At 44.4% G+C, this 15,475-nt stretch overlaps 1 protein-coding gene across 22 annotated transcripts in view; it reads left to right on the top strand.

Annotated features, from left to right (window-relative positions):
- MAP4 (microtubule associated protein 4) overlaps window positions 1–15,475 on the top strand; it is a 162,652-nt gene that overhangs the window by 56,129 nt on the left and 91,048 nt on the right. For 20 of the 22 annotated variants that reach the window (XR_012834250.1, XR_012834253.1, XR_012834251.1 and 17 more), the window contains one exon: window positions 7,555–7,620. Coding sequence is in view for 18 of the 22 variants with exons in the window: in XM_075746954.1 (XP_075603069.1) it covers window positions 7,555–7,620 (66 nt within the window). In the remaining 4 variants the exon portion in view is untranslated. Of the gene's footprint in view, window positions 1–7,554; window positions 7,621–11,240; window positions 14,572–15,475 lie in introns of those variants that run through there. The other 2 variants (XM_075746958.1, XM_075746956.1) reach the window with 2 other exon arrangements.

Raw genomic sequence — 15,475 nt, 5'->3', positions numbered from 1 at the left:
TAAAGCTTAATGTACTTGCTGTTATTGAGGCCATAGAGTAAACGAGCCTGGGTGAGGTATTACAAGGTACTAAAGGGCTCTTAGGGGTTGCTCTAGACCAGTGCTTTGAGTGTCACCTGAAGTTTTTGGGAAGGGGAGACTGCTACGTGAAAGGCTGCAAGAGTTCTATGTCCTGGGCTCCAAATATGACTGCAAATAACTTTGTTTTCCTGAGGGAGAAGAGTAGCTTTCATGGATCAGGCTTTTCAGCCCCCGCTTGTTAATTTATTTATGTTAAAAGGCACGAATGTGTTCAGACAGCACGGTCGCTGCTGCTGAGATTGCCTCTCCCAGTCAGAAGAGGTTTAATCATACGTCCCGTCAGGCTCTAGCTGTTCTGTCTCTGCTCAAGGTTTTTCTTTCACTTTTTTCCTAAACCCAGGAGCCAGATGAGACGAGTTCAGTGATCAGATGGGTCCCCATCGTGGACCTGGGACCATTGGAGTACAGAGAGACGGAGAAGAAGGAGACCTGATGAGCAGTTGTATGGTCACCTACAAATTTGTTCTAGAACAAAGCTCTAATAACAGTTAACTTTTAAAATATCATTGGAAAGGCATAGCTTAAGAAGAAAGGGTTTTAGTCTTTCTAGCACCTGGCTGGACATCATAACTTGGCAAATTCTGGGGTAATCCTCTGAGGGCATTGGGGGCTTTACGTAAAGCCGAAGGATCGTTTTGGGTGTGTGCTGCGCTGTTTGCAGTTAGCTTTCCTTATCGGCTCCAAGGAGTTCAGAGGATACGTGGAGCTTCCAGTTAAAGTCACGGAGGCTGTAGTGGCGGTTTTCGTTAGGGTGCTCGTGTGAAGTCAGGGATACGCATCCCTAAGAGTGAAGGAAGAGATGTCTGGGTGGGGGCAAGTTCCAGCTGAAAGGGAAATAGTGAGCTTTAGTAGCTAACAGCAGGCAGCAGTGCTCCTGCGATCCGTTTTATTTGCAGTGAGGACCAATATTGTTTCTGAAATGTTTGATTGTGTTATTGTTGAGGAGTTGTGTACTAGCAGCTAGTGCTGTGGCATAACTGTCCATAGCCTTGTACACGGTAAGTGCAAGTTTTCCATTCTTGTACTCGCTCTATTCACAAACTTGGTGATGAATCTTAACTTTGTATACATTTTTTAATAGGGAAACAAGTACAGAGCATGATGTAAGCGATGAAGTTCTTTTAATTTGCTGTGGGCAGTGGCTTTGGGGCTTTTTTCAAGCACACGTGTCACCACGAGATGGCTCTGCTGGTGCTGCGTGGTGCTGCTGGACGGACATTGCACAGCAGAGCACGGCATCCTCCCCGATACGGAAACACAGCACAGCTCCGAGCCTAAAACCAGAGGCTAAACCACAACATTTCCCTTTCCTTTTACCTCCCTTTCCACACTAGGAGTAAGCACCTTTCTTGCAGAAGACAGCAGGCTTTGCTTTTGCCAGAGAAGGTTTAAACACTTTGTTGCCTATGAAACTGAAGATGGAGAATGTTCCATATACCCCAGCATTTCAGAGAGATTAAAAAAAGTCAGCAAATGATGTTAAGATACTTGCATTTTTATCTTATATGATAAATGAAACGCCTGCTCCCTCTCAGAATCTGTCCATCCCCATTCCTGCCCCAAAGTTGTTAAAACTTCTGGTTAGTATAAATCCCTATATTGTCTTTTTGTACAAAAAACAAGTATTGCATGTGATCCGAGAGCACTCTCAGATTTGTCGGCCGCTAGTTCAGAGACCCAGGTGATGCCGAAGGAGCACTCCTAATCTGTGCGTGGTTTGGATGCTCTGCCCCAGATTTCAGCTGCTTTCCCAGCAGCTCGTGGCCTCGCTGCAGAAGCTGCAGGTTCGTTTCGGCACAGGGCCTTGTACCAGAGCATGGTTCAGTGGGAGGGGGTGTTTTGGTGCTTTTTGTTTAAAGTGCACATTGTGTTGTAAAGCTGCCTGGCTCTCGGCTTGAGTTGCTTAACTACAGAATATACCTCTATTTTCTGTAGTATTGTCTGTTAGTATTGTCTTGGTAAGCCAAAGCAAAGCATTCTTGAAGCTTTTTCCAAGTTTTATGAACTAAAACGGTGAAATCAGTTGTTCACAATGCAAAATTAATCTTTCTCTAGCTCAATTGCTTTACACTGATTTAGCACCACTCAGGTAATATTTGTGCTCAGTTAAGTGCCCTTCACTGGGGGTTCTCCAACGTCTAGGCATCCTGGATTCAATCCCATTGTAGGCAGTGATCAGATGAGACGATTAAGAGTGTGAAGGTGGGATGAGGGGAGAGGGATATTCATGGAAGTTAGTGTGGCAGGTCTCCTTTTCCCACTCGTGGCTGCGTATGTGTCTGGGCTTCTGTTAGTGCCCTCTGACGGCATGCGTGCACTTCGGAAAGCCCTGACATCCCCGAAACACAAAACCAAGCAAGCCTTGGCTTCCATTTAAATTCAAATTCTCTTTAATTCTCATGGTTAGAGAAGATTGAGAATCCAAACCGAGTGTTTATGTCCTTTTGGGAGGCCAAAGAGCAGGCACAACTCTAAGCCTTTTTGGGTTTTTGTCTAAGCTCTCTGACAAAGTTGCGATCAACCAAGTCTGCACGCACAAATGTGTGCCAGGATGATAAAACACACAAAACCAACTCTCATCCACAACCCCTCCGCCCCACCCTGGCCTGCCAAGAGCTCTTTTCCACTTGCGCCCTCTGGTATCCCAGACCTATGGAGCAGGCTGCAGGTCTGATGGTGAAAACGTGCTCAGTTGTGGTTATGCTGCCGTGTGTGCTGTGCCAAGTCACTGCTGGAGATTAGGGGGTTTATATGGGCACTGTCCATTTGCTTGAGATTATCGGTTTAGCGAATGCTGCCTTAAATTTGTTTATATAAAAACAACCCTTTGATCCACTAGCTAGCTGCAAATACTATCTTGTGATTCTGATGAGGATTATGTAGTTACAACATCTTGACATGTTTCTGGTTTTATGCAATTTGGAATATGAGGGGAGGAGACCTGGCCCTGGGAAGGTTGCTGGGTACATTCACACTTGCACTCTAGCTAAAGAAAATAAGTTTGATTTGCTCCGAAGGAGCTGACCTTCAGAGACATAAAAACTACCAATGCTGGGTGAGTTGTTTGATTTGACCTGATTTTCTGGAAGCTTGTCTTCCAAAAAGGTAAAACTGTAAAGGAAAACATTTTACTTGCTTTCCATCCTTCCCAAGAGGCGCAGGAGGAAAGACGTGGCATTTCTGATTCTTCTGCCCATTTGGGAACCCACCGTTGAGCTGAAAATCTTCTAGATTTTGCTCAGTTGAGTGTTTGATTTGCAGAGACCCTGGCTTGGCCGAGCACACGGTGCACGTGCAACGGTGTTCTGCTCATCCCTGTGTGTTCGCAGAGCTTTTGGAGAAAGTTAAAAGCTGTTGCCTATGCAAGACCTGCTTGCAGGTTCTTCTGCCGTTCTTACAACTGGAGCTTTTAGATCACTTCCCCTCGCGTGGCTCTGACGGCAGAGAAGTGACCTGCAGCTAACAGGGTGTGCGCAGAGGAGAAGGAGCTACTGCGGTTACTGCTCAGCACGTCGAGAGGGAGAGGAATGCCGCAGTGGCTTTAACCTGTTCTTTTGCCCCAATTCCTGTTGAAAATCCTACATGTGCTTCAACATGTCTTACCATTTTTTTAATTTTTTTTTTTTTTTTTTTCAAATGAGTGAATATCGGGGACTGACTAAGATGAGGCTTCTCTGGAGGAATGTATTTGTGCTTTGTAGCCTGGAAGCCGCACAGATTGCGAGCCCTCTCAGCTGTATGGAAGGTTAAGCCAGAAACGCAGCTGGCTTTGAGCTGCCCTTGTTTTCATCCGCCATAGCCTTTGGTAGGCTTGACTAATGTTTTGGTGGGGTTTTTTGTTTGATTTGAAGCTTGCAAAGCCTTTGGTAGGGGAGGGTGTGGTGTCCTGGCTTCTCTTTCTGATAGAAGACCGTTGGCTTGGATCACTTGCTACCGAGGGGATCAGTCTCTAGGTGAAACATTTCCACAGACGAAGTGTTTATTTTCCGAATAGCTGAAAAGCACTGGATTGCCAGCGGCACCACGGAGCGGGCTGTATGCAGTGCAGAGCTGACCTCAGGTGCACGCAAGCTGCTCGTGCCAAATGCTACCAGAGCAGCCTTACAAAGGAACTTTTATTTAGCGTTTAGCCCTATTTGTGATCGAGTCCTGTTCTTAATGTATGGGTGATGGTGGTGGCATCAGGACCAGACTATGAAACGTTTCACCAGCTGTATTGCCTGTGCAAGGTGTAATGACCAGGTTTGGATGAAACGGAAAGCAACATGTGATCATTTTGTCCACTTTAAAACAGAACTTGTACGCAAGTTTTCAATTACAGGTTAAATACTGAAGAAATAGGAGTGAGTTTGTGGCTCATGGTAGTGTGTGTGGGGGTGCTGTTTATTTTCCTCACCACCAAAAGATTTTTTGCCATGTTTAGCGTGAGTGAAGGCTAGAGAAGACTTGCGCAGCCTCTGTTACAGTGGCATCATCAGCTACCTTCATTAAACCCGTGTTACGGCACCCTTTTGAGCAGGACTTAAGACAACTTGTAACTCTTGCACTTGGGCTAAGCTTCCTGGCTGTTAACTGGAAGGTGCAGGAGGACCTGCATAGCTCCTCCGCATAATTCCTGGGAGATCTCGTTGTAAGACCCTGGTACCCCGCGAGACACCCAGCGTGCCTTCTGGCAGCTGTGGAGCAGTGTTGTATAAACCATCCCGTGACCCTGACTTCTCCTTGCCTGAACTGCTCAGTCAGTTCAGCGACTGGCAGTAGTTCTCCCAGTTACTAGTTAAGACATTTCTAGTGTTACAGTAAATACCAGACCTTGTAAAGACTGACAGCAGGAGGAGCTGGTGTGTTTAACTGCTAGGAAACAGGTCCAGGGATTCCTGTAGTATTTTCGGCTACTTGAAGAGGATGTAGGTGTATGTTTTTCTATAAGCTGTCTGGCAAGTTCATGTTGAATTTTCGTAAAACACCAGGATGAGCCACTGAAGTAACTGGGAAGACTTTTCCCTTTGCTTTACTGAGGGTTGGATTAAGGCCTGAAGTGCCGTGTCTGAAGTACACTGGTATGTAGCTTTGTGTTACAACTGCTTGAGCTCAGGGGAGGGACAGCAGCAACTCCAGGTAACTGATATGGGTCTCTTTGGGAGTGATTTTATTTATTTACTTACAGGATTGTTTTTAATCCATTACCCTGAGTGTTTCTTCACAATAAGCAGAACAAATGGCCTGAGGAGCTGAGCTGCTGTTAGAGCTTGTGCTGCTTGTTATGCTTAATTAATACTATTCAGTATGGTTCTTGCAATGACTTCTCTATTTCACAACTGGAAAATGGGATAAATTCTTTGAAATTAAGCAGAGTTTATTTAAGAAGATATTAGAAAATATTTTAAGACTTGGTGCAAGGATGATCCCTTCAATTTAGGTAAATGGCCTTGTAATATTCACCTGTCATGGTGACAGCAATATTGTGCTGCTGGCAGTCTGCACCAGTGTTAATACCAGCACAATGCAGCTGCTTTTGTAAGGACCATCGTCTGATCTCAAAGGCTGTAACTTAAGAGAAATAAAATTCCTCAAGCAGTTTGCCTAAGCAGTTATAGTTACCGACCCTCAGCAGCCCAGCGTAGAGATTATGGGGTGAGTAGAGAATTTCACTAGCATATTTTGAGGATTAGGAAGAACTATTTGAGTACTAGAACAAGGAATGCGCTTTTAAAGAAAATTGTTAGTTAAATTCCTTATTTCTTCCCAAAGATTGTTTCCAAGCAGCATTTTCAAGAATATTACACACTTGGAGATAGTTGCCTGTTACAGAGTGGCTTTCCTACGGCGGCCCGCTGAGCAGACGGCAAAGGCAAGTTTAGAGCTCAGTTCTTTGATTCCCAGTTGCCGCAGCTATTGCTAGGTCTTGTATTGCTGCCATGACTCCAAGTTCAGTGTGGCAATCTTGGTGCCTGTTAAAACTTTATCTGACAGTGTCAGAACAAGATAGACTAAATCTCTTGGTGGCAAGTATCTTATATGCTGGTTTTTTGGAATCGGTCATCTTCCCCCTGAACTTCCTTTCTCTAAATCTCTCTCTGATACCTGCTTTAGCAATGTGCTGTCAAAGCTCAAACTGAAGTCTTCTGACCCTTTTTTTCTAATACTATTAGGATAGCTTTGTCTGCAAGAAACTTGTCACAATCTGAGGTGGACCAATATTTAAAAATTCTAGGGAATTAGTTTGTGCCTTGTGGCTCTTGTCCTGTCGCTGGCCTCTGAGTGTGCCTTAGGCTTCTTTACAGCTCCCCTTCGGGTGCTTGTACACATTCCTCAAGTCTTCTCTTCTCCAGGGTGAACAGACCCAGCTCTCTAAGCCTTTATTCCTATGAGAGATGCTCCAGTCCCTTAGTCATCTTAGAAGCCCTTCACTGACCTCTCTCAGGTGGCTCCATCTCTCTTGTACTGGGGAGCCCAGCACTCCAGAAGTGTCCCAACAGTGCTGAAGTGAGGGAAAGGATCACCCCCCAACCTGACGAGAAGGCTCTGCCCAATGCAGCCCAGAGGGCTGTTGACCTTCTTTGCTGCAAGGGCACGTTGCTGGTTCATGTTCAGCTTGTTGGCCACCAGGAGCCCAAAGGCTTTTCCTGCAGAGCTGCCTTCCGGCAAGTTGACCCCCAGTATATACTGGTGCCTGGGCTCATTCCTCCCTTGGTGCAGGACTTTGCATTTCTCCTTATTGAACTTCATGAGATTCTTCTCTGCTCATCTCTCCAGCCTATCCAGGTCCCTCTGGATGGCATCCCAAGCCTCTGGCGTATTAGGCACTTCTTCTGGTTTTGTGTCATCTGCAAACTTGCAGAGGGTGTGCTCTTCTCCATCGTTCAGGTCATTAATGAAGATGTTACACGGTATTGGCCGCAGTGTCAATTGCTGGGGGACTGCTGGTGGGCTTTGTGCTAGCGATCACCACCCTCAGAGCCTAGCTGTTCAGCCAGTCTTCCATCCACCTCACTGTGTAGTTATCTGACCCGTGCTGTGTCAGCTTGTCCTTGAGAATGTTCTGGGAGATGGTGTTAAGGTCAACAGCATCAGCTGCTCTTGCCTGACATCCACGAAGCCCGTTGAAGTTCACCAGCTTGGCTAAGCATTGTTTGCTTGAAGGAAATCCAGAGTCACAGTGATCTAGTGTTGGCCCTTAGGAAGGCTTGGTTTGAAGTCATGGTGTGAATAGATAAAGAAGCTTCTAGTTGTTATGCCTTGACTCTCCTTCATGAGGCTATATTTTCTGTGCTTGAAAAGCTCTTCCTTTTGGGTTTTAAGTTGCACTCCCTCAGTGCCATGGGGTACCTTAACTTATTTAAAAAATAATTCTGGGGGGGAAAATCCCCTTATCTGTGTTTGATAACGTTACAGTGTTAATCTTAGTTGTTTTTAAGTTTTGGGTTAAGATTAACTTCAGCCAATGCTAACATTTCCTTTGATTTCTTGCAGATACTTCAGCTTCTGGGCCAACAGTTGTAGAAAATGGTGACCATGGAATAGAAGATCACCGCACAGGTATGTACTTCATGTCTGAAGGAAACATGTCAACTTCTTTATTTGATATTGGACCAGTAAACCTCACTGTGACAAAATGCATTTTCATTTTGAGTTGTATTTCTCCATAGAGGTTTTTTTTTTTTAATGAGCTTTTCAAAGAATTTGAAACAAAATAGAACTTCATTCTCTTTTGGGTTTGAAATTGCTTGTTGCCATAACGCCTCGTTCTGAAGACGTTGTATACTTCATCCATGGTGAGCGTTGGGAAGGCAACATTTAGGGCGCTGATACCGAAAGGACTTTCCAGTGACTCCCAATACTCATAGCTGAACTCTACCCTAACCTGTGACCATGACTTCTGTTCCCCACGAGCCCAACAGTGCCCTTTCTTCTCTGAGTATGCCATCTTCTGCAGTTTTTTCATTCACTAATTGTTAGCTGCTACTGAAATTACACTGCTTGCTTTGTTCTGCAGCTTCCCCTTCCACCCCAAACAACCCTTCTGTGAATATCTCCAATAGTTGCTTTAGCAGTGTCGAAGCTAAAACCGAGGTCTCCTGAACCTTTTTCCAAATAGCACTAGGATAGCTTTGTCTGCAAGAAATTTCTTGTGACTTAAGTGGACCAATATTTCAGACTTGTGAGGAATCTGGAAAATAATTGATCTCTCCAATCAGCGTAACATACGCTGTTAGTCTTTTAGTACTAGCTCCCTTTTTTGAGACTTTCTTCCTGTGAATTGAGTTTCCTATGAAATTCCAGCCGAAGTGTTTCGGATGAGCAGTGCCAAACTCTGCAACCAGTGGATTGTTTCCTTTGGTGGTGAGGAGGGTGTGGACTTTGAGAGGCCATACTGTAGCACCTCTATTTTCTTGAGGGTAAAATGTTCAAAAGGCGATTGCCATGCTGCTGTTGGTAAGAGCTGTTTATTTGGTCTCCCTTTTCATGATCTTCAGCTCCATACAGATCATCACTAAGGCTGTTTGATGTTCCCAGCGCTAACATCCCTGTGAGTCCATAGGTGTGGCCCCAAGGAAAAAAAATCCAGGAGACAATGATGAATGTATGGGAGTGGGAGACAGGGATGAATTAAAACACGTTTTTGCTATAATTCTGTTTAGAGTGTGAGCAAGTTTCATGTTCTTATTGAGGATGGGAATATAAAAATTGATCTTTGTACTTAATTTGCCATTGTAAATCTGGTCACAAAGAAGCTGTGCATCTTTCATAATTCAGTATAAAACTGAAATTAAGAATGCTTCTGAACCTTCCTAAAGATACTTCCTCTCTTTTTTTAAATACATACAACTAAAAGGAGATAGAAATAAAACCAGATTTATGACACTCCAGGTATGACTAATTAAATGCGTTGGGATTTTTTTATTGAACTTCTGAATAATTTTCTTGTTACTTACTTAATGCGAGCTTTTCGGAGGTTTAACTCTTCACACACTAAATGCTAACAACTTTGATCAAAGATACTTTTATGTGTCTGAAGCTTTTTAATTTATTAATATGTTCCATCTTTGTGGGGTAGGGTTGTTGGTTTTTTTCTTGTTAAAGGCTGTCTAAAAGTGACATCAAAGTGATAGAAAGACCGTGTCAAAGGATGAAGAGTCATAGGCATCCAGTTAATTAGGTTTTTCAGAATAACAGAAGACTTATGCAACACAACTGTTTCATGGACTCTTTCCCCCTACCCTGTCTCTACGAAATACTTGAAATATCCATACTGATACATTTGAGAGTCAGGGAGAAATGCTCATTTTTGATCAGATAACGGAGGTTTTTCCAGAGTTGGAAGAGCAGTTGATGCTCTGCAGGGATACAGGCACGTTGTTCCAGACCAGGTGCTGGACTGCAGGGATGTCTGGGTCTCCATTTGGTAGGTGGTGCTGCCTAAAGCCTTTTGTCCCTGCCCTACGCCACCTTCAAGGAAGGCTGATGCTCAAGGAAACCAGCTTTTTGCTCCAAAAAGCAGTGTTAAGAGCTACAGAGAGAGCTTTTAAAAGCAGAGTGGTGTTTGAGTTGGATTCTGAAACAGACTCTGGGGAAAGTATTGGGGAAAGGTGTAGTTAAGCTATCTGAAAATACAAATGTCTGCTTATCTCCCCGGTCTAGATCACAGGAAGCGTTGCTACATGGTTTTTTTTACCTATCAAATAAACCAGGGTGATGACTTGCAAATGTTTTAGTGCAGGCAGCACTATCTACAGACATCTGGTGTATGTGTATGCGGAGGTTAGAATCAGTCAGGACTGAAATCTTAGTGCTGGCTTGGCAGCCTGTGCTGCCTCTTGACCGGATGCCCCGCTCCCAAACACCGTTAATGTAGTAGATGGCATAAATCCAAACCTGATGTAACTCGGGGGCAAAACCCTATATTAACTGTTGAATCATTTTTATTAGAGCACTGATGTCTTCAACCCGTTGATGCAGGGATGTATATAGCTCAGTATTTCAGAATGTGAAGGGAGAACATGAACGGTTGACTTTACGTTGGCTGTTTACTCGAGGGTGTAAACCTGCAACTGTGAGGCTGGGAACCCTCTGCACCCGTTTGCTGTCCCTGAAGGGCAGAGACTGGCAGTTTCTCCAAAGGGTTCAGTTCTTGGCAGCGCTGAGCCGTATGTGGTGATTGCTTACTTGCTTTGTGGGTTTTGGGGTGGGTGTTGGTTTTTTTTTTTTTTGAGAGCTACAGACTGAGGGCTCTGGCTTGAGTACTCAGCACACAGACTGAAACTCTCTCTAGTAAATCTGTTCTTCCTTATAAGGATAAATAGAAGAGCAGTTGGGGCAGTGTTCGGAGGGAAGCTGTGCACATCTGGTGCAACTCAAGTGAATCGGCGAGGGTGTGGGGGGTGAAAAAATAGCTTATCATCACTGATGGCATGTAGGTGTTGAGTCAGGGAACCAACTGCCAACGTTCCCGATGCCGAGGTTAGAGGGTGCCCAGCAAAACCCTAACAGCAGGTTTAAAACAACAACAACAATGAAAAGTGTAATTTTTGAACATTTGCAACTCCGTATTGCAGGATATTTGCCTAGAGTTCAAAGGAATTATGCATTTAAAAAAAAAAAAGACAAATTTCTGGAAAGAAATCCATCAAGGATGGTCAGATGGTTTAATGCGGATACCTCGAGATCCTGTTCGTTATCTTGCTGGGAGCTGAGAAATAACCTAGGGAAGTATCACTACTGGGTGTTCGTACTTTCCCTAGCTGGACTTTCTCTCCAGCCAGCCTGCTTGTCTTTCTCTCATCTGAGATTGGGCCACAAAAATACTTTGTCACTGCTTTCAGTGCAAATTGTGTTTTTAAGCAGCATCCTGAGCTGCTGCTCTATTGATAGCAATTTGTCACGAATCTTGATTTATCACACCTAATTTTTGCATGTGGCACAATGTCATGCCGTAGCATGACTAGTGATTTATGTTCAGACACTTCTAAAAGCGAAATTCCACATGTCTCTAATCTGGCTTTTGGCAAATCTCCTGGCTGCACTAAATGAAATATTGCTTGTTGTGCAGTGTGCTACCTGAATGTTCATGTTTACTAATGACTTGCGCTTTTTTGCCCCTTTCCCCATCCCGTTTCCCTCTCCTACTTCTTTTCCTCTCTTCTATTTTCTCCTCCTAGAAGCCTAGACTGTCTCCTAACACTGGGGCTGCCACTGATACAAGACCAGTGTACTTTTCTACCCGCCATTACACTTCTAAAATCTTCAGCATTTTACAGAGCTCTTGCTTTACATCTTTGGACTTTACGTGTAGAAGAAACCAAAGGATAGCTGTGCTGTCGGGTAGCTGTGCTGTCGGCCGATCAGCCCTTCTCCTCCTCCCTCTCTGCTCTGCAGTGCTTGTTGAAACCTTCCTTTCTTTGTGTAAGCACAAACGTGCGTGATGGTTTTTAACTGCACTATTTCAGCACTCCCACTGTTTTTAAATCACAACCTCAGCTCCATTTTTAGTTCCTCCACTTTTAAATTTAATTTATATCTTTTTTTTCATGGATGCTTGATAACAGAAGGTTTGATGTTAAAGTTGTGCTTTCGTGGCGGATGGGTCCACCATGACTGCAGGTCCTTTCCCTTCTCCCCGTACTCACCGCAGCCTTTTAGAATCATGCTGAGTTTTGCCGGTGTCCTTGCTGCTTTGAAACCTTCTCATAGGAGGTTTTTCTCTTTAGTGATGTCTTCTTCAAAACAGGTGTTTTCACATCATAGAACTTGAGAAACAGATTAGGATAAACTCTGTTTACTGGGGTACAAGCAGGTTGCCTCTGGTTTGAGAGGGATGGATTGTGGGGTTCAAGCACTTGCCATCAACTGGGAATACACAGGAAAATGACCAAGCCCAGTTCCTGCCCCAGTAAGCTGCTTTGCTGTTGTGCTGCTTCCTGCAAGCCTGGGAAGTAAGAAGGAAAACTGCCTTTCTTTTAACTTCATACCTCTAGCTCTGTTTCGGTAGTGGCAGCCTGCTTGGATGCAATTTTACCTGCCATGAAAAATAATCTGTCCCTTCCAAAACAGAGAGAAACGAAAGATCTAGGACTGTCACATCGATACTGAAATAATTATGGCAGTTTCCAGCAACACCAAAAGGGCCTGGTTTAACCTGAGACAGAGCTACAAGAAGTCAGCAAGTCCGTTGCAATGCCTGCTGTCTCCATAAAGCTGCAAAGCTTTCCAAACACAAAAGTCTTAGGTACTACCATTCAACAGATAAAATGCCAAAGGAGGAAATAATTTGGAGAGGTTACTAAGTATTTGACATGAGACGAGCTCAGCCTGGTTTTTGTGGACTAGTGCATGTTTTGTTTGAGGATAATCGTGTTGTGTAGCTAAGGGTAGTTTGCCTACAGCACCTGATAAAAGTACAGGATCTATTTGAACCCCAATCCAGTCTAAGGTAGGATGTGATTCTCCAAATTGCCAAAAGCCAGCTTGCCTAAAAGTGTTATTTTCTTGTTGTGAAGAGAGTAGCTTGCACCTGAATATCCCTAGTACCCTGCTGGTACCCATGACTACGTTACAGTGCTGGTCTGCTAATGATTTACTGGAAGAGTATCACACCTCGAATGAATACTACTGTTAATGTCAGCACAAGGTTTTCTTTAAAGATCTCCCTCCAATAGTCTTGGTTTACTTTTTTGTATCTGAGACCTCACATGCTCCCCACCCAGGGTGACAGTGTCCGGAGCTGCTGCAATGAATTGTGTGTAGTGATGTGCATCAGGACTCAAGGCTTTTGTTCTCTAATTTGGTGGCAATTTATTGCTCTACCCACCATTCAAAGCCTCATTAGTAGCTGACATCTTTGCGGTGCCAATTTCTGAACAAGTGACGCCGTTGGCTTCTCCTCCGAGGTAGATAGCTGTCGTTTCTGAGAAAACCCCGTTGCCTACAGGCACCCGGCTGCCGAAGCTGGGCTCTTCCCTTGCCAGTCCGATGTGCCGACCTGGCAGAGCCACCACGCAGTTGCTTAAGACCAGTGGCCTTTGAGACCAGATCCTGACCAAAGGACAGAAATTAGCATTTTCCCCGTGCACTAGAGCAAGGATGGTAACTGGGATTCAGGATACGCTGGCAAGTACAGCTGTGACAGGTTGCCCTCTGTCTTACTGGTTTTACTGGAAATGCTGCCATATGGTAGTGTGTAGCCAACAGCCTGTGCCTTTGACAAGCCACCAAAACCTCCCCAGCTTTTGGGGTCTGCAGGCCATCCAGGACCGTTCCTCCGGCCGTACTTCACACGTCGGGTCTGCTGCTCGTTCACCCCTAAGGCCAGACGAGAGCAGTGGTGTGGGATGCAAGGAGAGGTGTTTGGTCCTTCTTGTCTTCCCAAAGAGCTTTCCTCTTGGGGGATTTTTGGTGTCTGTTGCCATAAAAGGAGATTGTTGTACTCTTGGCTTTATTTTTAAAGACCTCCTTGTGGCTATTTTTTTTTAATGTGGTTGATTTTGGAGCAAGGCAGCATCACGGCTAGTTTGGAAGTGTTTTACCTTGGTTCCACGAGTCATTCTTTCTGACCTTTTGCCTTAAGCAGGCTTAACTATTTGTGCGCTAGAAATAGAGAATAACTAATAGAGAGAAATTTTCAGATTGAGTAGCAGAAGGTCTCAGCGTAACTGAACATCAGGCTTTCTGCTCCTCCCACAGATGCTTTATTTTATTGAAATGCAATGATGTTTTAAAGTATCTGCTAGAGGGGAGTTTCTAGCATTTGCAGCAGAGCTGGGGGGTGATCTGCCCGACAGCCTCGTGGCACAGGAGCCCTGTCTGCTAACCAGGCGGCCCAGCAGTGTCTGGAGCAGAGGCAAGCAAAGATTGCTAACGCAGATGGGCACCTCGGGCCTTCAGCCGCTGCCTCAGCTGCTAACACGAATAATTCATTCCATTCCACTACCACTTTTTTTTTTCCCCCCCCATATTTTTATCCCTGTTTGTTTTATATGTCATTAGGTTTACAAATATGAATGTGAACTGTAGACAGAGGAAAGAGCTGGTTGTTCCTGCTGGTTGGTCCTTCCCTACGGGGCTCTTCCCAAAGCTCTGCAATGTCACCATTTGCCAAAGCGTAACGTGCCTGTCCTGGGGGCCACGTGGTTTGGCAAGGGGCACGTTGGAGGGTCAGTCACTCCCAGAAAATGTGCGTGTATCTTGCTGAAAATCCAGTGCAGTGAATGAAGATGCAGGAGTGTGTGTTTTGTTTTCCAGTTCTTATTTTCAGAAAGCCAGGTGTAGCTACCAAATGCGCTCCTCTGTTTAAATTTCACATTACTCGTACTTTTCGCCAGTCTTTGGAGATGACATGAAATCATCACAGAACGTACCTCAACTTTCGTGTGCTTACGAGCTCATCTGTTACCACGCCTGATTCTTCTTGATGATTCCAATGCTTTGTATGATGTGAAGCTGTATATCACTGTTGAATAAATCACCCTAATAAACGTCTCAAACTAACCTCTCAACGGTTGTACTGTGGTGAGAGTCGTCCTGGATTGCGCTGCTGCTTCACAGTTAATATCTACGTGTGCTTGATTAACCGCTCTGGTCTTATTTCTGAAAGAGGTAAATGGCTTGAACTGGAATACCTTGCTGTCTGGTTTGAGAACTTGTCTGTCAAAGAATGGGTTTAGTTAATACATTAAAATGGAAAATATTTCAATGAGCCATGTGATTTTGTTGTTGGGGAGGGACAGAAATAGAAAGAAGGAAAACTTCTTCCCACGGCACTCAAGGAATAGCGAGTGACCTGGGGGTGGATGAGATGGATGCTCATTTCCAGGTTGGACTTCGAGGTGCTTCAGATCGGCACGGCTGAACTCCCTAGTAAATAATGCCTGGTGTTTGGGGCAGTGCCCATCTTGGGGCTTAAGATGCCTGATTTTGTGAGGATTCACAGAAAAACGGCATGTCTGTGGGAATGGTAGTCTGCACTTAATATTTCTGAGGAGATGATGTATGCAATGGAAGCGTTTTAACTGCCACCCTGCTGAGGTTCAGTCTTTGTTATCTGACCCCTCTTGCTGTTGAATAAGTTGCTAGTGCACAAAGTTTAAAAAACCCAAAACCCCCAGAACCCAACAAACCCCACAACCCCCCTAAAAAAGTCATTCCTTATGTTAGCATTTTGTAAATAGGACACTTAAAGGTGTGCTTTTCTAGTTAAAGCTATTTTTCCTTTTTTACCTGCCTGCTTATTTCCCATTTGGTATGAGTTTTTATTTATAAAGGCTTTTATACTTTCTGGACTTAAGGGAGAACTTTTAGGGCTTTTCAGAATGGATTTGCATCCAACCGTATTTGCTAAAGGAGAGTTCATGTTTTCTGTTCCTTCAGTTTAAAAAAAAAAAAAAAAAAAAGCCACAAA

This window comes from Balearica regulorum, chromosome 2, assembly GCF_011004875.1.
Source record: "Balearica regulorum gibbericeps isolate bBalReg1 chromosome 2, bBalReg1.pri, whole genome shotgun sequence".
Classification (NCBI taxonomy): Eukaryota; Metazoa; Chordata; class Aves; order Gruiformes; family Gruidae; genus Balearica; species Balearica regulorum.
Note: the sequence above shows the minus strand (reverse complement) of the source record. Positions and strands in the feature narration are given on the sequence as shown.